At 44.6% G+C, this 23444-nt stretch overlaps 1 protein-coding gene across 9 annotated transcripts in view; it reads left to right on the top strand.

Moving 5' to 3' along the window:
* Positions 1–3786: 3786 nt before the first annotated feature.
* The window catches only part of SHLD1 (shieldin complex subunit 1), a 49104-nt gene continuing 29446 nt past the window's right edge, over positions 3787–23444 (top strand). The window contains exons 1-4 of one of the 9 annotated variants that reach the window (XR_008448947.1): positions 3797–3893; positions 3992–4062; positions 4642–4707; positions 4793–8134. Coding sequence is in view for 1 of the 9 variants with exons in the window: in XM_054061113.1 (XP_053917088.1) it covers positions 3973–4062; positions 7966–8134 (259 nt within the window). In the remaining 8 variants the exon portion in view is untranslated. The other 8 variants (XR_008448943.1, XR_008448946.1, XR_008448949.1 and 5 more) reach the window with 8 other exon arrangements.

Below are 23444 nucleotides of genomic sequence, written 5' to 3'. Positions count from 1 at the left end.
TTCTTCCATCCTTCCTCTGCCCTTGCTATTTGCAGTATCACCAGCAAACCTCACTGAATCTGGACGGAGATGGAGATGATGTCGCCAGTTGCAGTTTCTCATTTCATGGCTTTGAAGAACCATTTCTCACACTGGATGTCATGAAGCCTGAAAACACTCATTCCTGGAGTAACCACAAGAGGCTTTTCCAGAGCAAAGGCCATTAAAGCACAGCCTGCAGGCTTGAGAGAGCTCCACAATGGGAGTCCAGCACAGCCTGATCCTCCATCCATTTAGTAACACTCTCTTGAGCTGGGAAGTAAAATGCATGCAAGTAATAGATTTAAATATACTTCTATTTTTTCTTGCTTTCAGTTTTATAGTTGTTGTGAGGAAGTGAACTCAAAACACTTTAAGTACACAGACTACACACTCTGGTTTAATCATTTCTATTAAACAATCTTTGTATAATTCAACAGTAAGGAAATCAACCTTGTTTGTGTCCTCCCTTAGCATCCCTTCTGCCCTGGACACTTCCTGCCGAGTAGAAGCTATTCAGCTGTTATTCTGTTTTCACGTGCTAAATTAGCTTTTAGCTATTGTGAAAGAAGGAAGTTGAGAAGACAGAGTTGCTCCCCTGTGGATGTGACAACGGGAAAGGACTGAAAAGACATGAACTCACTAATTCTGCTGTTTTACAAAGATAGACTTTTTTTCTTCTTGTTATGTATTAAGATGGTAAGTCAGCAGATACACATCAGCTTCAATGCAAACAAATCTGAGACTGTCAACACTCTGAACACACAGTGACAGAGCCACAATAATCAGAAAATGTATTTCCTTTTCCCCATGTGTGACTCTCAGTAGTTTGATCTTTGCTAAATATCAAGTGCAGAGTTTAATTCTGCATTTCCTGGCTCTTTTGTAACTTCCGCTTTAACCAACTTCAGAGTCAGCTGCTGGTGTAGTTTTATCATGTGCTAACATTAACACAGTGATAAAAAGAAGGAGCGTAATATGCACTTACAGAGCTGCCCTAAATACTGCAGGCAAATGTAATATTTTTGCTGATAATGCAGTCCATAAGGAATAAAGGTAAAGAGCATAGATTACAATGGCAGAGGGACCAGGTGAGTGCATTGCTCTATCAGGAGGGTGCAGGACCCTCTCCCTTCAGGTGAGGGGAGAGGGGGAGGAGAGGGCAAGTTCAAAGATTGGTTGTCCACCTAATAGAAACTATAAATTATAAAACTGGTAAGCTGTTTGTTAATAAGCACTACAACTTCCTTGTCAGTTCTACTCACTGGAGCTCCTAGTTTTTTCCAGGAGCTCAGCAATAACTAGCAAGTTCCTACACCCAGAGTTTTCTGATGACAGAGACTTGGGATAATCCAAGGAGGTGTAATCACAGAGATGGCTGGTTTCTGGATGCTGTATTATTGCATGTGCTCCCATAGATAAATAAGGCAGAATTGCTGATGTTTTGCATTCCCTAGGTCATCTCCAGCCCCTCACCCTGCAAGGAAAATGAAATGCCGTAGTGCTATCTGCTTCCAGCTCATAAAAAAGGGGCCATCCCACTCCCGGAGGGACAGGTAGGTCTTGGGGCATGACAGTGAATGGCAAGAAGTAGCCAGGCACTAAAGCAGTGTCTGGGTTTCGTTACAGTCTAGGAGGTAGCCAGGCTTGCAACTCTACTTGTATGGTGACACCAAAAGCCCAGGCCTGGCTCAAGGGAGGCTGTTAGCGCATGGCAGAGTAGCAGCTGCTGTGCCTGAAAAGCAGACTCAAAGGCTCTCCCTGTGGGAACCTTCCCTGTCTTGAGCCAGATCACCTGGGAGCAAAAGGAAGCCCTCTTGTCGGCCACAGGAGTTCAAATGTATTGTCTTCCTTTTAACAACTTCCTTCTAAACACATCAGTTTGCCACCAGTGTTTTTGCAGTCCAAAGGGTCCAGCTCTTTCCCAGTCTCCCTGGCAGGATGTGTGCCTAGAAGCAAAGCCAGGTCTTCCTGACAGGACTTTGCTTGGCAGGCCAGCTGTCTGCTTTCCTCCCCAGCTGCCTGCCTGGACAATAAAAGCAGCTGCTCCCTAACCTCCACAGGGCCAGCAGTGGTGTCCCGGGATGTCTGGCTGTGCCACGCATGCTCTGTCAGGTGGCACTGCAATATATTCCTCTTGCTAGGAAAGCATCCAGCGTGTGTCTGGGAGCACCTGCTGCTCCACTGTCAAGAGGATAAGGATGCCTGTGTTGCTCCCCCACGACTGCTGCTGGCATCCTCTCGTCACCCTGCCTGCCACGGCCAACGCAGCACATGGCAATCATGCCACGTGCCGAAGTGATGTTTTATGCCTGAAATTCAGTATAGTTTGTATCCTATTTCTCAGCAGGGTTTGTGACACTTCCACCCCACTGCCTATTAAACTCCTCGGTGCCATGTGGGAGAGCATGGACAACCTTGGTGCCAGCAGCTGGTGTCTGGCCTCACATTTGCTTGACTTCCATATGAATTCTTGTAGACAAGCTCTGCAGGCCCTTGGAGGAAGACTCACAGCCTACCCACCAGCCTCTTAGCCCAGGTCAGAATTGCCTGTTTTTTTCCAGGCCCTGCTGTGATGGTTCCCACCTTGCAGACTCAGCACAGCTCTGCACTCACCACTGCCCAGGGCTCTCGCAGGCTGCACCTTGCATTGGGGTTTGTACAGTGACAGTGTAAAACAGCCAAATCCTGCATGAGCCAAGACCAAAACCTGTCTGTGAGGAGTGGGACTGATGAAGGAATCCAGACCCAAGTACAAACAGTAGCAAGACAGAAATCAAAAGTAAAAAAGCACAAGTAGTAATAGGATAAAGGGAACTTGGTAAACAAAACTTGCCCAGAGAAGTCGTGGATGCCCCATCCCTGAGAAGTGTTCAGGGCCACATTGGATGGGGCTTTGAGCAGCCTGATCCAATGGAAGGTGTCCCTGCCCATGGCTGAGGGGTTGGAATGGGATGGTCTTTAAGGTCCCTTCTAACCAAAACCTCTCCGCTATGAAAAGGATTAAACAGAGCTAAATGCATTTTGATGAAAACCTGACTGGAAACAGCCTTGATGTCCCTGCTACAAGAAGTTACTATTATAAAAAATGGAATATTTTGATTTAAGCTACAGTTAAGTTTTCATCTAAGAAACTGTATTTTTTCAAAGTTAGACAGAATGTCCCTCTGATAGCATGTTTTCTTATAGGATGGGTTGTTTTCAAATAGTGTTTTTCTAGACCCTGTTCATTCTTTGGAGATTATAACATCTTGTGTGCTGTGTGATCTGTGCTGAACAGACGTGTCTGCTTCCATAATCACCTGTTTGCAGCCTTTCCCCACCTCTAAGGCAAGGTCAGGCAGAGCTGCAGCCACCTCCAAATTAGCCAGAGTGCCGACTGTTGCGAAGGTTCATAATAACATTAAAATGAGTCCTTGGAAAGTAATAGAACATGCATAAGATTTCTGGGAGAATCTATCCAGAGGCACGTAAATGGGAAATATATTCTGTAACCAGCTCATCTCACTGCAAACGAGTGATAGAGATCACAGTCTCTCGTTGCCTAGCCGTGATAAAGACTACTTGCTTTCTAAAACTCCAAAACGAGTCTCGGGGAGTTTGATTTCCCAGCATTTTCGATATCATCCTCTCCGTACTTACTTTTCACCTCTTTCCTGCCCCACCCAACACCGAGGGCGGCTCTGCCCGCACCCAAGATGGCGCCGCCAGCAGCCGGGGCGGCTCTGCCCGCACCCAAGATGGCACTGTCTGCGTCCAGGGCTACTCTGCCCGCACCCAAGATGGCGCCGCCAGCAGCTAAGGCGGCTCTGCCCCCACGCAAGATGGCGGCGCCTGCAGCGCCTGGCTGCGCAGTAATGGCTGCCGGGGTGCAGGTGGGTGGGGTGAAGGCGGGCTCGCACCGGGCCCATAGGGAGCGAGGCTGAGCCTCCCAGCGCCAGGGGAGGTCAGATAATGCGTCCTGTGCCTGCAGGGGAAGAAGAGAGGCCGGCAGGAAGAGGAACCGTGATCCTGTGCCCCACAATCAGCACAGCGGGGCAGCTGGTAAGGAAGTGCCCACAGCCCCTACTGGTGTGCCCAAGGTGCAGGCACACTGTGCCATCCTCCTGTGCTTACACAGGACCTGCAGCGTGCACATGGCTTCAAAATTCCCAGGAGCAGCGCAGTGCCACCAGTCCAGGTGGCCTGTTTGAAAATCCAGTTTCCTCTTGGAAATACGTTTGTCTTGGCTGCTCACTGAAAATAATAAGGTAATGGCAGAGGGAAAACAGGATTTGGGATTCCTGGCCCTGTGGCTTGCTCCATACATTGGGTTTTGTGGCCCTCTTAAAACCCATTTCTTGGTTGAGGTCTGACACAGCTCCAGCTGTCGGTGTTGGTGTCAGAGCACCGTGAGATAATCCTGCTGGGAAACCTGTGGCTGCTCCTCCACAAGAGAGAGAAGAATGCCAGCTGTAATTCACTTCTCTGTTCCACAGGGTTTGAGTAAACAGCCTATCTGGCAACTTCTTGGAAACAAAATCTTGTCTTTATTTCTAGAGCATACCGACCCCTTTCCAGGAGGTCTCCATCACTGTCAGAACATTCAAGGGCATTACTAAATGTGTTATTTCTGTTTCCTAGGAAAAAATCTTTCTCTGCTGACCTGACAAACAGTGTGATACGTGATAACTGACTTGACATCGGCAGGTATATGTGCTTTGAAAGGTCATGCCATCCCTCAGCCTGATCAGCTGATGCAAAACACATAACCAACCTGTTCGTTTCATTCCAGCAAGCTGGAGTTGACAAACTGAAGGAAGGAGGAGGGGATCCTGAAGCAGTGACGGACTGTTCACAGCTGAACTCTGCTTCCACATCTTTATTAACAATTTCCAGGTGTGGCACACAGGTAGTAGTGTGTCTGAAGGCCCAACACTGAGCTAAGGTCTTGCTTGTCCTCATAGGTCTTAGTTTTACGAGTAGGACTGCTGAATACTTGACTCACACAGTCTGAGAGGTGGGTGTTGGTCTCTTCACCGAAATGATAGATGGTAGGATAAGACGGAATGGCCTCAAGCCTCAAACCTCAGGGGAGGTTTAGATTGGACAGCAGGAAAAGCTTCTTCATCTAAAGGGTTATTGGGCACTGGCACAGCTGCCCAGGGAGGTGTTTGAGTTACCATCCCTGGAGGTATTTAAGAGGAGGGTAGATGAGGTGTTTGGGGACATGATTTAATAGTGGATAGGTATGGTTGGACTTGGATGATCTCTTTTTTTAAAAGAAATGATGATCTCTTTTTTTTTTTTAAAAAAAAAAAAGGGTGATTTGTGTTTTCTGAACCTGATCCTCACATGGCTGCATATGGTGTTAACCCTGTCATGGCAATACAAGGAAGGATGCTGGCACAGGCAGCTGGCAGAGATGGCCAGGATCACAGCAGTCCGTATCAATGATAGCCTTACACTGCTGTGGTACCACACCTGCAGCTTCTCTTGGTATAATCTCTCACTTGCCGTTGGAGGGGTAGGTTGGGTTGCAATTTTGGTGTATGTTTTTTTTTCTCAGACCAAGAACTGAAATAGGCAGTTTTGTTCTCAGAAATATTTCATAGAATCATAGAATAGTTTGGGTTGGAAGGGACCTTAAAGATCATCCAGTTCCAACCCCTTTGCCATGGGCAGGGACACCTCCCACTAGATCAAGTTGCTCAAAGCCTTGTCCAGTCTGGCCTTGAACACTTCCAGGGGTGGGGCATCGACAGCTTCCCTGGGCAAGCTGTGCCAATGCCTTATCACTGTCATAGTGAAGAAATTCCTCCTTATGTCTAGCCTAAATCTGCCTCTCTCCAATTTATAGCTATTGCCCCTAGTCCTATCACTACATGCCTTTGTAAAAAGTCCCTCCCCATCTCTCTTGTAGGCACCCTTCAGGTACTGGTACTTTGTGTACTTAAAAAGTAGTAAAAATAATGAAAACAATATTTGAGGAAAAGTTCTCCTCTCTCTTCCTTTTGCACAGATCAGTGTGTTTTGGGACATCAAAAGCAATGGAGGAGAAGCTTCCCTCTAAAGTGACTGTTGGGCAGAGGGCTGTGTACTTTGTTTTGTTTTTAACCTTCCACTCTGTTTTTCCTGGAAACTTTCTGTGAATGCGCTGACCTTGCTTGTCTCTCCAAGGCAAGGCAGCTGGTCTGCTCCAGTATCACAGCCAACATCTCTGCTCTGTTCATTAGCCAGTCAGCATTCTGCAAAGGTCAGGGGTGCATCTTAGCTATAAGTTTACTCAATACAGAAGCATCTAAGGAATCGTGTTCTTTAAAAAAATCCTATGTGTGGGGGCATGCACTTCATTTTTCAGCACTGACCCCTTCTAGGCATATCTTTGAGCATTTCTGTGGTTTTAACATTCCTTACTGACACCACCCCTGCTATAAGCATGTGTTGCCCTTCATTTTATAGAAGAGGAAATAAATTTGTGCCTGCAGGGTTCCAAGCTTTTGCCTGACCACTAGATGTGGTTCTTCTATCAGTCTTTACCAAAAATGCAGGATACAGGTGGATGGAGGGAACAGGGCAGAGAGCCGTAATCTGCTTTTTCTATTGCACGTAAGCAGACAAAACAGATGAAGGAAGAAACTTGCACAAAATCTCCTGGGGTGTCTGTAAGAGCTGGGAACTAAATTCACATTTCAAGAGAAACACTGTTGTTCTGTCTACATTTTTTCCACAAAACGCATAATGTGTTACTTGAGTGAGGGGAAGAAAAACCTGATGTCTGCTGACATTTACCCCACTCATCAGTGCTCAGTAGGTGTTTAAGTGAAGCTCCTGCCTTAAAGTCCTTCTGGCATAAGGCTTTTGCAGTAAGGACGGGGCCAATTCCTCCTCTGTTTGGTGTTGCTAGAAATGTGAACTGGAGTACAACAGTGCTCTGTGCAGTCTTTACTCTTTCTGGAAAGTCTCAACTGCCTCACAAGGAGTTGTTCATGGTGGCCTGAAGCTAGTGACTGAGGTATCAGGTAGAAACTGAGGTTGTTAGGGGCTCTTCTGCAGCTTTCCTTGCAGATGTCTTTCCTTGAGAGCCTTTCTTATTGACTCATGCTTTGGCCCAAGGATTCCTAATTGCTCTCCGTTTGTCATTTTCTGAGCTCCTGCCCCACCAAGTTCTTTCATTTCATACCTCTCTTGCCCCAGCCACTTGTGTGGCTGTTCATGGAGCTGCTGCAACATTTTAGTTTCATCGTGTCCAAGAGAGCTAGCTGTCCACTGTGGCCCCTGATGTGGAGCTGAGGGGCACCAGCCCTGTCCTGCTCTCCACCCAGCTGTGTGTTCCTGCACTCACTGGTGGACTGGTTGAGGGAGCTCAAGGGAAAGCTATTAGGATGTGGGGATGCTTCAACCACAGCTTTCCAAAGTGCTGTGCGCAGGGCATACAACATAGCTGCTCTAGAATCTCCACGCCAAGAAATGCTTGCCATCCCTGTGCAGTTGAGACTACCAAATTTTAAGATGTTCTTCCCTTCTGCTAGTGAGCACGATGAATTTCATGAACACAACCAGGGAGGATGGGTTTAACTTTGTCATATCTAGAAACATCAGTAGTAAGGGGAAGGGACCCTGAAGAACATAATTCTTTTTAAATTGCACGCATAATATACCTTAAAATGAACATAATGCGTAGTTTTCTAATGTTCGGGTCTGAATCTCTACTTCTGGGAAGCCTCTAGGTAAGCCAGATTTGTTGTTATCCTACTTAGGGCTTAGAGCTGTTGTCTATAGGTTTTGCTGTTGTTCTTTCTTTACACCTTTTATTTTGCTCTTATTTTCTTAAATGAAGTAACAATATGCTCAAGCAACTTCTCTCAGCTCATAAAACAGTGAAAAAATGCCAGATTGTTTGTGTTGAGCTCCACTTGGATTTTGGTGCTCTAAAAACCCAGCTCAGTCGTATTTGTGTCTCTGCAGTGGGACCATGGAAGGAAAGAGACATCACCAAGTCGTCATTCAGAGGAAAGCAGCATATTGGACCTACCCTCTGTTTGTGACCTAGCAGAGTGCTTTCTGCCTCCTCACAGCTCTGAAAACAGCGAGGAGCTTTTTCGTTCTGTGGATATTTTTCCCTCTACACCCACAGGTAACAGCATCTGCCTCTCCACATGCCCTTTCTTTAGCCAGTGCATTATCTATTTTGGTAGTGTGTCATTGGCCTGAGTAACAACAGTCTGGTACTGGTGCATCTGCCTTGTCTTAAAACACAGCTTACCAGAACTACAGTCTGTTCCAGCTTGACAAATACAGTGTGAACTGTGGATTGTAAAATGTGGGAAGAGTGGTTCAGAGGATACTATCAACTGCTAATGTTTTGGCAACACTTTCTTCATGCTTAGTGGGTTCTCAGAGAAAGAGGGTTACTTGAACTAACACACAGAATGTTCCTCCAGGCATTGGTGGGAAATGCTGTCTCAAATTACCATAATAATGTTTTTAAACTTTTTGTGACGTTCTTCATGTGCTCATTATGTACCTTCCACTCATAAGCTCAGGATGTGGCCTCTGTAGCTCTTGCTTTGAAGTGGTAACAGTGAACATTTGTGTGTGCTAATGACACAAGTGCCATAAGAACTGCTTGTTGTGGATAGGAATTTATGAAGCCTTGGTTTGGCAGCAATTTACAATTTATGGAAGTAAAAGTACAAAAATTCCTACTAACCCTTGATTATCTATTGATTAACAAAGTAATTTAAAATGATTCAATATTATGTATTATAATCAAATTATCAGCACCTTAATCAAATTTGAAAATAACAAGTTTCACTCCTATTTACTACACCGTATAAATTTACATACAAGTCCAGAAATATAGGAATATATCTGTATATAAAGATATATTGATACTTAAGGGTAGAAGGAGTATGAATAATCACAATTACAGAAGTACATACTCAGGTATACAGATAGATAGGTAAAGGGATAGATAGAGAGGCTAGCCTAAAAATTTCCCTCTTGAGATTGGTGAGAATTTTTGCATACGATGCACCAGCATCCCATGACAGGCAATGTCTCAAGGATCTCAAGGAGTCGTCTTTGCCTAGGCTTTTTTCTTTGCTGTGTTGGTAAATATCACACACTGCTCCTGAGCAGCATCCCAACTCGGTGGGAGATGACTGGACCCAGCCTACTGCAATCCAGAAGGGCTCAAAGGGCCTTCCATGTGATCACTTGCTTATAGGACTTCAAGAGAACTGACTTTCAGATATTTCAGATATTTGAATATTCATTTTGCTGTTTAATATTCCTTTTGCCTGCAACCTGGAAGACATAATTCCAGCAACTTTTACTATTATATCAAGCTACCTTATCCAGGCCACAATCCAGGTATCAGGCATATTCACTTGTCAGGGTGACTGATGGTCAGTCTCTTTCTCAGGCAGCAAGGGGCCTTTCCCAGGCACACAGGAGCCCAGGAGCATTGAAGAGATGCCTGAGTGCTCTGGGTCACTGTTTCTTAACAATAGATACTGTCTGTCCCGGAGTGCCTGGTTAAGATGACTGATTATCAGTCCCCGTCTTCAGGTGATAAGGGAATCTCTTTCCCAAGCACAGCAGTTTCAGGTAGGTCAAGAAGATGCCCTGGCATTCTGAGTGACTGCCTCTATACAATGTGAATTCTCCCTATGAAGCCTGCATTAACACCTGCCTGGTTTCCACTGGATCAGTGTGTGGCCCGGAGAGGGATGGAGGGCATTGTTCTGAGTCAGAAGTTGGGCTAAGAAGCCTCTAATTGCCTGTGCAGTATAGCACTAGGAGGGAAGAATCACACCACTGCACTGCTTCAGTTCAGCTCTTGGGAGACAACAGTTTCCTCACTTGAAGGAGGACTGATTTCTGCAGAAGTAGCATTTTTGGTCAACCACTACTCCAGATCCTGAGGAGTAATGGTATATCTGAGAAGATCAAAGGGTAGCTGGCACATACTAATTACTCATACCCCTCACCCGAATCAGTGGTGAGGGGTATACATGGCAAGAAGTGTGAAACTGAAATGCACTGGCCTAGTGACACGTCTTGCCATATATTCCTACTAGCTGGGCTGAAGGTTGCAGTAATTTTAATATTTAAGGAGAGGGGATATAAAATCTCATCAGCAAATAATGTATGGATATGGTTTGTCAAGGCATCTGAGCAGGTGAAATGTTATTTGTGGTTGCTTTGGAGCCTTAAGTAAAGTAAAAGTAGAGTTTGGCCCCTTGACTTCCTCTGATCCTGTGTGGTTTACTTTACTCTGGTTCCAGAAATTGGCTTAGAATTACACGTGAATTTTTTTCAGTGGGAATTGCACTGTTTTGCCTGCTAAATAGACAAGCAGCTGTATCTCACAAACTAATCCAGCTCTGTTGGTGTTGACTACTTGTCTGTGCAGCTGTTTTCTCCTCTAATTGTGGGACATACAGAACTGTAATGAAATCTGCAAACTGTAGCTGCCAGTCCTTGCTTTGGTTTTCCTATGCAGACCAGGAAGTCATGTGCCTTAAGTTACTAATGAGGCAAATTTTCTACTGTAACCTTTACTTTAAACCATGATCCATTTCACATTCCATGATATATATTGCATTAGAGGAATAGTGTATGTGGTTCAAGGTTTTGCTTTATTTTTTTGTGCATAAGAGTCATGACCACCTCTACAAGGAATGTCCTCAAAAAGCCTTTTCTGCTGCCGTGGGAGAGGAGGATGAGGAAGTTCCTATAACAGTGAGACAGGCTGGAAGGCATTTGTTTACTCAGATTTCATAAGCCCTGTGTTGCAGGTATGAAGAAATTCTGGGAGCTGTGAGGCAGTTCCTGCAGTGTTTGTAGGGCAGGTTTGTTGCTCAAATACCATTTAGTGTGGCTCTAGGCAACTGGACTTGATTGCTCTGATGAATGGGATGCACGGAACGGATGCATGACCACTCAGCAGCCCTAAGACTGGTCTGAGGCATAGCGAGGGTGACATATGCAAAGATGAAAATAGGCAGCTCTAAGCCCAAATGATGGCAAGTTATTTACAGTGTGCGTGTGGAATATGTAGCTAAAGCTCAGTACTAGGATGTGCTGAGAAGCCAGGTCCTGTCTCCTTGCCGTCTCCATCACCTCTTGGTGTCTGCAGGAATCCAGGTGTGCTGAGGGAGGGCAGATCAGGCCTACAAACCATCTCCTTCATCACTGGTTTTAGAGACCCCTTACAACTAAAACCATTTTGCAGTAACTGTGCGATGTACACTGTGGAATGGTTCCTTACCCTGTGCTTGTGGTAGTGAAATAACCAAGTATTGGACCCAGTTCACACTCTGAACATCTCAGTTCCATTCTCTTAACAGTGTCACACCAATATACATACTCCCTTAAACTCCCTTTTTTTTTCTTTTTTTTTGAGACAACTCCAGCTGTCTAATCTATTGAATGTGGCAGAAAAGGCAGAAGGATAGCTTTAAAAACAGTTTGCCTGTGTCAGATACTCTTGGATGAGCAAGGCTGCTCATTGCAGACTGCTGCTGTGACACAAGAATTGAGGAGAGCGGGGATGGCTGTAGCTTGCAGCCCACAGTATGACCAGAAGATTGCTTCCTGGGGCATGGGCAGGATGGATGATGAGTCTTCTCATCAAACTAGAAACATTTTTATCAGGGGTAAGGATCTTCCTTAGTGATTCAAAGGCATTTCCAAAAGGCTGTTAGGTCTCTGGGAATGTGACAGCTTCCTTAGGTAAGAAGCAGACGGACAGGGCAAGCTATGTTTTCTGACATTTATCACATAACTGGACTGAAGATGACTGAAATATCATGCCATGCTAGCCTCAGGAGTCGGAAATGGATAGGGAGGTGTTCCTAGTGCCTGAGTCACTTGTAATAGGTCTTACTAGTCTAGAGAAGCTCTATCACTTGTCATAGCAGAAGACAGTACCCACTAGCCATGAAAACAAGGCCTCATGAAGGCAGGCATCCCTGGGCAAGAAAACAGTAGTCCTGTGGGAATACTATTAAATGTCTAAGTTGTGTATACATGAGTGGTTTTACGCTTTGTGTTGGAATGACAGTTCTGCTGTTGCAATGAACATGCATACTTTTAGCTTATACTCCTAGAGAGTTCAAGTGTTTAAGCAGTGATAGGCTGAGAAAATTAAATTGGACCTGTGTACTTTTCAGTGCACTTCCTTTTTTTTTCTTTTTTTCCCTACCACATAGTGAAAAAGGATAATACAAAAAATTCATTGTTTCTAGTGTTTTTCATCTGTATCACTCAATAGCACAAGGCTGCAGCAACACTTTACTAGCTCCTCAAGATGCAGAAAAGTTGCCAGCAAAAGTTCTTACTTGGCAGCAATCAGGGGTGTGTCTGTGTAAGCCTTAAATTATCATAGAAGCATAGAATGGTTTGTGGCGGAAGGGACCTTAAAGATTAGCCAGTTCCAGCCCTCTGCCATGAGCAGGGACACCTCCCACTGGATCAGGTTGCTCAAAGCCTTATCCAACCAGGCCTTGGACACCTCCAGGGATGGGGCATCCACAACTTCTCTGGGCAACCTGTGCCAGTGCCTCACCACTCTCACAGGAAAACATTTCTTCCTATTATCTATTCCCTCTTTCTGCTTAGAACTGTTACCCCTCATCCTGTCACTACACTTCCTGATAAAGAGCCTCTCCCCATCTTTCCTGTAGGCCTCCTTTAAGTACTGGAAGGCTGCTAGAGGGTCTCCAAAGAGCCCTTTCTTCTTTAGGCTGAACAAGCCCAACTCTCTCAGCCTGTCCTCATTTAGGAGGTACTCCAGCCCTCAGATCGTCTTTGTGGCCCTCCTCTGCACTCACTCTAACAGATCCATGTCGTTCCTGTGCTGAGGACTCCAGAACTGCATGCAGTATTCCAAGGTGAGGTCTCGTGAGAGTAGAGTAGAGGAGTAGAATCCCCTCCCTCGCCCTGCTGTCCACACTTATGATGCAGCCCAGGATACTGTTGGCTTTCTGGGCTGCAAATGCACATTGCTGGCTCATGTTGAGCTCCTTATCCACTATCACCCCTGAGTCCTCTTCAGGACTGCTCTCAATCTATTAAGATTATTCAGATTACTATTTGAAAGGCAGCGAATAAAGGTTGTTTACAATGAAATAAGTCACTGGCAATGTTACTTTTTCTTGTAGAGTGCTGAACCAGAGCATACCAGGGGCAGTAAAGCATTGTCCTTGTCTGGAAAAACTGCAGCCTAAGAAAGGGTTAGAGAATAGACACGTGGTGCAGGCAGAGTCCTGGGCTCTGCCCCGCTGTGTGATCTGACAGAGCAGGGTTTGGCAGCTCAGCCCTGTAGTGATGCTACCAAGCTTGGAGGCAGCATTTGAGAAGCTCAGCGGTGGCACCATGCATGGGAGACTGCCTGTCTCAAGCATGGGCAGAGCTGAGCCAGGCTGCCTGGGTGGCCATTCGCAGGGGCTACTCATCTTGGGACATAGGGCTCCTTGTTTGTTCTGTAGCTTCTCTCTTAATCACCTTTTCTTTGTAATTAAAAGTAGTTTAAAAATTTTGTCCTTAGGAGCATGGATGCGTAGACAGGGTCACCCAGTGGAAGGGGAAGATACACAAAAAAGGTAGTGTCACAGGAACAGCAAAACTAGAGGGAGGATGATGCTTGAGAGAGGGGGTGGAGCAGGAAGACAGAGTGTGATTGGAGAGGACCTGTGTGTATCTAAAAGCTGGCTAGCTTTTTTAAATAATAATAAAAAAAAAAAAAGCCGGTCTGGAGAGATAGATCCTAGGTGCCTCTCCTAAAGAACTAATTCTGTTCCTGCAGTTTGCTTCAGATTTAAGCCCAGGCTTACCTTTGGTTATTTTCCATGGACTGCCCTGACCTCTCTGTGGAGTGATTCTTGGGCTATCTCTGACCATGCTTCTTAATCCTGATCCATCCTTAGCGCTGATACTCAGGTGGCCACATGAGGAGCCAGCTCAGGGAACTGGCCGAGCTTGCTGGACAGCCACGTGAAGAGCTGTATGGGTGAGACGAGGACAGCTGCCTCTTCTGGCAGCAGCACAGGCACAGGCCAAGACAGAGCGGGCTGCAATATGTCCTGTCTTTCATATGGGATTACAGTTTTTCCAGAATGGTTGCTTCTGGAAAAAGTAATGTTAAGAGTATATGGGGCTGGATGGGATCCACTCAAGAGTATTGAAGGAGCTGGCGGATGTCCTTTCCAAACCCCTTTCCATCGTCTTCCAGCGGTCCTGGCTGACTGGGGAAGTTCCACTAGACTAGAGGCTGGCTAATGTTGTGCCCATCTACAAGAAGGGTTGCAGGGAGGATCCAGGGAAACTACAGGCCTGTCAGTCTGACCTCAGTGCCAGGAAAGTCATGGAACAGGTAATCTTGAGTGCTATCATGAAGCACATGCAAGAGAATCAGGTGATCAAGGCCCAGTCAACATGGGTTTACGAAAGGCAGATCTTGCCAAACTAACCTGATTGCCTTCTATGACAAAATGACTCGACTACTGGATGAGGGAAAGGCTATGGATGTAGTCCTTCTTGGACTTCAGTAAAGCCTTTGACACAGTTTCTCACAGCATTCTGCTTCAGAAACTGTCAGCCTCTGGCCCTGGACAGGCGCACACTCTCCTGGGTTGAAAACTGGTTGGATGGCCGGGCCCAGAGAGTGGTGGTCAATGGAGTTCACTCCAGCTGGAGGCCAGTTACAAGTAGGGTTCCTCAGGGCTCGGTACTGGGTCCAGCCCTGTTCAATGTCTTTATCAGTGACCTGGATGAAGTCATTGAGGTGCACCCCTCAGCAAGTTGTGGATGACACTAAGCTGGGTGGAAGTGTGGATCTGCTGGCAGGGTAGGGAGGCTCTGCAAAGGGATCTGAACAGACTGGACCACTGGGCCGAGGCCAATGGCATGGGGTTCAACAAGGCCAAATGCTGGGTCCTGCATTTGGGGCACAACAACCCATAGCAGTGCTACAGACTGGGGAAGAATGGCTGGAGAGCTGGCACGGAGGAGAAGGACCTGGGCGTAATGGTTGACAGCCGACTGAGCATGAGCCAGCAATGTGACCAGGTGGCCAAGAAGGCCAATGGCATCTTGGCTTGTATCAGAAAACGGTGTGACCAGCAGGTCTAGGGAGGTTATTCTCCCTCTGTACTCGGCACTGGTGAGACCGCACCTTGAGTACTGTGTTCAATTCTGGGCTTCTCACCACAAGAAGGATGTTGAGGCTCTGGAGCATGTCCAGAGAAGAGAACGAAGCTGGTGAGGGGACTGGAGAACAAGTCTTATGAGGAGTGTCCTGAGAGAGCTGGGATTGTTTAGCCCGGAGAAGAGGAGGCTGAGGGGTGACCTTATTACTCTCTACAACTACCTGAAAGGAGGTTGTGGAGAGGAGGGAGCTGACCTCTTCTCCCCAAGTGACGGAAAAAGCTGAGAGCTTGGAGGAAATGGAGCAGAACCATTTCACCAGAGACTCACTGGCTCCAGGCAAATTGGGTAAGTGTGGGCTCTCACTGCTGCTCAGATCAAGAGGATACTTGCTCACAAGATTACCCCAGTTTAAAAAGTAAAAGCCATCATGATATTTGGACTGTTCCTGTTGCCTTCTGGCTTTTCAATCGGCTAAGCATATGTGTTAAAACAAGCAGAGGTATCCAGCCTGTTAACACAGCTCTGGGTTCTACAGGCAATTGGGATTTCCTCTGAAAAAAAATGGCTACACTTAACCCAGGGCATTTACATGCTTAGGTTTGCAGTGGGTTGTTTGTGTGTTTTTTATTAGCAAATGAGGAGTCACATTAATGTTGCTGCATGTGTTCTGACTTGTCCTTAAATGCTCTCTCCTGTTTACCATGTCCCTTGCCTGTCAAGAGTTGCTTAATCTCTTCTGCAGAAGTGGGTAGTGTTTTACTGAAGAAGTCTGGCACGGTTTGTGGTTTTTGTGTATGGGAGTAGTGCACAAGTGCTGACGTAGAAGCAGAAGATGAAAGAGGCAGGCTGTAACTTGTCATGTCAGCAGCAGCCTTTCAGAGCTGGCACTTGATGGGTGCTTGAAGTTCAGTTCAGCCCAGAATTTGTTGTATTCATTCATTACTTGGTAGAAATTATAGCTTGGCTGACTCAGCTGCAACTGTTACCAAAATAGCTTTTTTGTCCTGGCCATACTGTAGACAACCTAAGGCTAAAGACCTTTATTTATATATTCTCATTTAAGTAGTCTATGCTAACTGTGTGAATCCAAAACACGTGAATTTTTAAATCACATTCAGACTGAGCCAAAGCTGAGCTAAGATGAGCTTGTACTAGCACTCCTACCTGATGTTTAGATATAGAAACTTCTGATAGTGTCACTTTACCAAAACGTTAGAGATTACCCAAAGAATATCTTAGTTTTTGGCTTGATGCATACATGAAGGGGGAAGGTGCTGTACAAAGGTGCTTTGCACTGTTTTAAGAGTCTGTTCAACTGCAAACCTTCTTCAGTTTGAACTTGTGATCCCAAACACCAATGGAATTAGTGGAGTTGTTTTAGGTAGATGACCTGCGCCTTGTTGAAGATCAGGGCCCTTATTTTGGGAATTATTAGATCAGTACTGGTTTTGGATTGTTTCCTGCTGCCCTCTAGTGAGAAATGTTACCATTTCTGATGCTGCCTCCTTGCATAATTGGAACTTGGAGGGCTGGCGGTTTGTTTTCTTTTTCCTCCAGGTGATGGTGGGGTTGTGTGCTGCTGGACCAGCTCGGTTCTGTGCCGGCTTGCTGTTGAGCAATGACGTTCAGCAATCCCCAAGGCTAATGTGGGAATACCTCTCAGGAGTTTTGGTTGCATGCTGTTTACTGCATGGCTCTTGGCATAAGGTGGCTAATGTTTGTCTGTTGAGAAGTGTTTGGTTTTGTCTTGGAATAGCCTTTCTACTTCCATCTGTTACAATTACAGCCGTGGTGGGATCTGATTCTGTTGAGGAAAAGAGGAGTCTTTAAAGCTCGGTTATATTATGCTTTTTTTAGGTGTAGCTGTCTTTTTTTTCAGCTTTTTCAATAGTTCTGTTTTTAGCAACGTTTTCTTTTATCCCAGATACTGGTATAAACATCCAGTTATTTGTCAAGGCAGGTTTTGTTTAGCTTATCAAAAGCAAAGAAGCACCTATTTTCAAGTGAATGTGTATTTTTCAGTTGTTGATTTCTAACCAAGCACAGTCAAATATGATCAAAATACTAATTTTTTATTTATACTCTAGTCTTCTCAAGAGGAAAAAAAAAAAGTGAAATGTTTCAAATTCTAATATATTTTTACCAATGTTGTGATCCAGTGGGGCAGATGCTCAGCAGACTTGAATTTATGCAGCTCCAGTGAAGTCGCAGGCAGGCCTTTGGGTTGGGTAACTACATGGCTCAGGTGGGTTTGGCAGCATTAACTTTCCAAGGATCTCTTTGTGGCCCAGTTGTGTTGAATATTGAATGAAGCTGCAAAGTGGAATTTGTGCTACCTCGCATAAAAGGAACACAGGGAAACTGCACAACACAAAAAGCACTTGGCACCACTGAGTCCCTGAAGGTCTTGCATCTTTTGTAAACTAATTTTTCAGGAATGTGTTACATAAAGCATCCAGCCAAAAATAAATCCTGGAAGAGAAAAAGTGCTTTATTCTTCACAGTTTGAGGAAGAAAAATAATCCTATTTTAAGAAGAATTAGAGCACTATACTTACATCAGTAAGGGGAAAAAAATGAAACATGTGACTTGTCTTTTAGACTTTAATACTTCAGAGTACCACTGTGTTCTGTGAAAATGAACAGTTTGTACTAAACCATTAAAAAATTAGAAATCATGTTGTGGGGAAGCACTTCAGTAGACAAAGACAAGGAGCTGCACGTAGGGATCAGGTTCTGTGCCTAAGGGGGAGCTTAGGAGTTTGTCTCTCGGAGGTGCTGGGAAACAACTATGCAGCACAACTGTGTGCTGTAGTCTGAAGTTTTGTATTAGCTTGTTTGGAGTTGCATCTGCTCAGAACGAGTTTTCTTCTGCTACCCAGCTCATCCTTTTTCCCAGAAAAAGAAGATTTGGTAGGTTCACTCTCTTTGGCACACAGTTTCAGCTGTATCCACCAAATCTAATTACCAAGACTTTCAACATGGAAAGGAGGGTAATACGTGTTCTGCATGTTATCCTTGAACTCTTAAAAAGTGCTGGCACAATACACAACTTGTATATTTGAGGTGACTTTGAGGGACCATCACTGTTGTTTCCTTTCATTCATTGTTTAAATTGAGCGTATAGTCTAATTCAACTCTTTCCAGCTTCTCTACATAAAGGCAGAAAACAGAATGGCTTAGTTTCCAATTGGGATGCTCCTATCAAACCTTAAACAGCGAAGTGGTTTCTAAATGTTCTAAGTTTCTAAATGAGTGGTTCTAAATGTTGGCAGAGTCCTACACAGTTGCGTATTAGATTTGTAACTGGATGCTATAGCTTTGTACAGAGAACTACTGCCTGATGGCTGTAGAGCTAGGAGCTGGTGGCTGATCTGCAATGGTAGATTTAGGAGTGGGGCTGACCTGTAACAAATTCCCGTTGCTTAGTGAATCACCTTTTGAGAGTAAATGCAACAGACTAAGCAATCTGTGGAAGGTAATGGGGGTGCTAGTTTGGGAGTTCCTTTTTAATGATACACGTATGTGTGGTGTTTATGGTGCTGAATTTGGAGCTTCTTCAGCTTGATAAGCGTGACAGAGATGAGGTTTTTGTTTCTGGTACTGGGCAGTAACTTTCACAGGCTGGGATCGATGCAGAGCTCCCTGCTGATGCCTGCTAATATGGTTTGTCTGTAGAGAACAGCCCTATACAGAGCTGAGTGACTGCACTTCGCTTGACTGTCCAGAGAGTTGGCTGCTCAGCTCCTTGCAGGGCTGAAAATTAACTGCATTGCATTGATACACTTCTTCAAGCTAACAAAAGGTATCTGCTGCCTAGTGTGTGATGCTAAGTCCTGATGGTTAAGCAGGGAAACCTTGTGCTGAAGATGCACGTGCCTTAAGATTTACCAGTTTCTTACCCAGGAAGTAGTTCGGGTGAAATCAAGTCAGAAAGAAGGGATTAGATCTGTGGTCTGAGCCAGGCTTCCAGTGGTGGGTCTTTTTCTTTCCCTGAAATCACCATTCTGCAAAGATGTTGCCATGTATTTAAATGGTGATGATATACCTAGGATTCTGTACCAGTTGGAGTTGAGGCAAACAAATATGCCAGACATTCAAGACTGAATGTGTTTCTTCAAAGCCAAATTCTGCTCACATCCTCCTTTTTTACAGTCGTTTTTCTGACAAATCGATCTCAGTGACTGCTGCTGATCTGCTCTGTCTGTGATATTGGGCATAGCTCTTCACTGCTGTGGTCTCTGTTTCTTGTACCTGTGGGGTCTGTGCATCTCGCTCTCATGGTTGACGAGCTCTGCACAGCAGCGACTGCCCTGTGCTCAATTGGTATCTGCTGTATTCTGACAGTGAAGTCTGTAGCTGCCAACTGGGATAACAAAGCCCAGCAGCACTTTCTACCTGTCTGACCCAGGTACAAAGAACCTGTTGTTTTAAACTTTTGAAGGAAGTCTGTTTAGTCCTTGTTTGGTCAGAGAAAGTGAAACAAGGTTCAGGGTAAGGAATAGTAAATACTCCCAGTGGAGCCGTTAAGCCATGAAACAGAAAACACATTTGTCCTGGTCACCATTAAGAACAAGATGCGTTTCCAAGGTAGCTCATAACTCTTAAGATTTTGAATGGAGAATAACCTATGTCCCTGTGTTCTGAAGGTAATGCAGAGTTGCTGTGGTGCACTATGTGATCTAGAGCCTAGATACTGAGTTGCCAAATGTGCTTTTGGGTAGCAAGGCTTACTAGCTGAATATATGCTGCTGTGTCCCTTACATTGCTGAAAGATTTTAGTAAGGTTTTGTTTTCCTCTGTGCAAAAATGTGTTGGATTATTTTGTTTTTTCAGACACCATTCACTTCATAGTATGAGAACGCCTAAAGTAGGTCAGAGTGAAGATTGCTTGAGCAGTAGCTTGTCTTGAGCAGCAGGTAGCAGTGATATTTAAAGAACATACAAACAGAAGTGATCGTGTCCCTGCAAGCCTTTAGGTTCCAGACGTCTGCTTCAGGTGCCACCGATGACATATCACTCTGTTACTACCTACTGGTGAATGATTACGTATAGGAATTTGTTTTAACTGCTTTTGAACCTCTCGATCTCTCTCAATGTGGGAGTGGGACTGTGGGGAACCACTTAATTTGGTTTGCATCTTTTGCTTCCTTTGATCCTGTGAATCTCCAGAGATCAGCATATGATCACTGCTCTTTCTTTCTCTAAGCCACTTGTGGTCTTATACACATTTTGCGCATTCTCTCTGTTGTATCTTCTAGGCTAAAGAAAGCTGTAATTTTGGTTTTATCTCAAGAAAAGCCATTCCAAGACTTTAGGCAGCTTTAAACCGTCCTTCTGTGTCCCTTCCTAGCTTGTCAATGATATTTAGAGATGTGGAGACAAGAATCATGCACAGTGCAATGTGGCTAGGACAATGTCTCAAAAAGGTCTCTTATTACCTAGTAATGTAAGTCTAGGGTAGGTCAAAGTTGTGTTTTGCTCTTTTCCTTGTATTTTTACTGTAGTCTGTTCATATGCTTGTTCTCTCCTTCCCTTGTAATATTCCTTGGTTTGCACTTTCACTGCCTTGTCTCTGTGCTAAGTTGTGGTGGTGTTTTTCCCCCATACATCTCCATTGTCTGCATGCAGCCACGTGGCTGCTGTGGATTCTAGGTAACGTGGTCCTTTTAATCCCAAAAGTATACAGACCATTCAGTAGAATTGTCCTCAACACAGAATGGAAATAGATTCTCTGTCAGCCTGCAATTAAAGACTAGAAGTCCTAATGCTATCCTGCCATCTTCTGCTGAGTCTTCACGTGATCTGTAAATCACCTGTTATTGCCGGGACTTCTGTCTCCGGAAACCTCATGTAGTTTTTTGTCTTTACTTCCAAGCCGGCACAATTTTCAAGAAAATGCTTGCTGTGCAACTGCCTTTGATATTTGCTGTGCTTGTAGTCCCTTGTATTTTCCAAGGTGGTTTGCCAGTCCTTCCTGGTTATAAGCTCAGGGATTTGTCTAAGACTTGAAAGGGCAAAAGTAAAACGTGAAGACAGCGTTTTAGTGATTTAAAAATGTCAGACAGGCCTATGAGTCAGGTTCAGGAAAGTAAACATGATCCTACTTCAGCAGCCAGAGCATGGGATCTACTAAATGTCAAGCAAGGGAAGGAAATCTGAGTATCTATATAAAATGTCATGATAACAAACCATTATTGGTGTTCATTTCAAAAAGGAGGCTGCACAAAAGCTTGTACCTGCTTTCAGGATGCAATATAGCTAATTTCATTATTATAACAAATGCATTGTAGCTTTCCTTAAAGCTCCATCTACTGGAGACGATGTACTATAAATGCTTTGCTTTACGCTGATGACAGCAGGCTGGCTGTTAGCACTAGAGTATCATAAGCTCTAAAAAGTGCACGCATGGCATCTACAAATGATATAGATTTATTTTAGATCTCATTAATCTTGTACCAGTTGTCTGGTGCGGAGAGGGTCCCAGTTCATTTGCTGGCTGTAACAGCCATACTATAAGCACCACGCCAATGCCAGACAGTGGGACCTGTAATAGGTACACAGAGCTGTGTCATGCCCACCAGTGGGACCGGGGTCTTTTAATCTCGCCTAGCCCTGCAGCTGTGGAGTAGGAGGCACTCTGGGCCATTTCTTCCTTATCTTTATCTAAACCTCATTCCAATCTGGGATTTTAGTTCTCTCATCCTATCCATCACTGTTTGTCCATTGCTGGGACCTAAACTAATTCAGAGTTCAGTAATGTTATTATGACAATTGTTCCTAAGGTGGCTGCAGGGCAATTTTGTACATACTTACGCCAATGCTGTTTTATCTTACCAGGCCGGTTAATGAGTGTTAGCTGTTTAAAGAAGAAATAATTAAATCCTGTAAATAAATGACAGCAAATGAGACTTTGTTCAATTCTTTATGAATCATTTTCCTCTGAAGTGAAGATGTGAACTACTTACAGATGGAAAATTGTATATTGGGAACAGAAACCATTCAGGTATGTGTTTACAGAGGAAAGACAAGTTTAGACTGTGCCTTTTCAACTTTGTTGAAAGCCTGTGCCTTTCAACTATCATTTTAACCACCAAAATGCCATTAAATATTATGGCATATTTGGTTGGCAGATGCTCCTGGATCTGTAAAGCTGCAAGAATACAGACATGGCTGAAAAGCTGATCCTTGCTTTGTGTTCCTTCTTAATGGGTGCTTCCCTGGGCTTTCAAACTCTGTAAATACATTTTCATCATGTATGTAGTATAAAGTTTCTTCTGTGCTTGAAGCTTTCTTTTGTAGCCGTCCTCAGCTTTTTGAAAACCATTAGTTCTGTTCCTCACCCCTTAGAGACATTGGTGAAAGTGGATCTGTCTTGAAGCAAATGTTTGCAGTCACTAGATGCTGCTGGAGGGAGCAGAGTGTTTACTGAATGGTCCCCTGTAAAACAGTGGTCCACTTGAGATGGCTGCCTTCACTACACCAAGCTCCCATCTGAAATAAATTTGTCTATAAATTGTCTTAGCTGGGCTCCAGAATCTTCATGGAGAGGCTGTGTTAACAGGTGTGTGTGACCTTTGGAATGTCTCTAGGTAGTCAACCCAGAAGCCATGGCCTAGGACAATGTTTTAGCAAGTAGAAATCATTCCTTGTCTAGTCCTTTAAGCATGACTCCAGAATGCACCAATGCCCATGACAATGTTTTCACACACCGGCGTTGATGCCCTTTCATGGTTCCGTGTAAGGCTGCAAGGGATTTATGGAATGCTTCATAAAATGCTTCATGCTAGCTTACCATGAGTCTCTGGCTTATCACAGGCAGGGAGAAGGGGGTTAGAAATTCTTATTTTCCTGTAACAGCTATTTTAGTGCAAACTTGTAGTATAAATTTTTCAAGTTCCATTAGACTTCTGTAGGAGATAAATGCCTTGTTGTGATTCATTGGGTCCATCATGCCCAGATACTGTTTTTCACCACCTGCTTCTCAATCAAGTGCTAGCTTTGAGCAAGTAGTGGGAGCCTTTTCCTCCACCTGATTAGAATTGAAAGATCTCGCAGAGATCCTTGTCTGCTCCATTGCCTGACTCTTTTTCCCTTTAGCAATATTGTGGCTCTCTGCAAGAGTGCTGAAGTGCCAGTAAGAAGGACGTGAGTTGAATGGAAGTGCAGGATTCAGGAAAGGAAGAGAGGAAATTAAAGTGTCTGTGAGGATTGAAGAGAGAGGCCGAGAATCCTGTGCAAAATGGGTTTTGTTGCTTAATTTCTAGCTAATTTTTTTTTTTATTA

This window comes from Cuculus canorus, chromosome 3 (assembly GCF_017976375.1).
Source record: "Cuculus canorus isolate bCucCan1 chromosome 3, bCucCan1.pri, whole genome shotgun sequence".
Lineage (NCBI taxonomy): Eukaryota > Metazoa > Chordata > Aves > Cuculiformes > Cuculidae > Cuculus > Cuculus canorus.
Note: the sequence above shows the minus strand (reverse complement) of the source record. Positions and strands in the feature narration are given on the sequence as shown.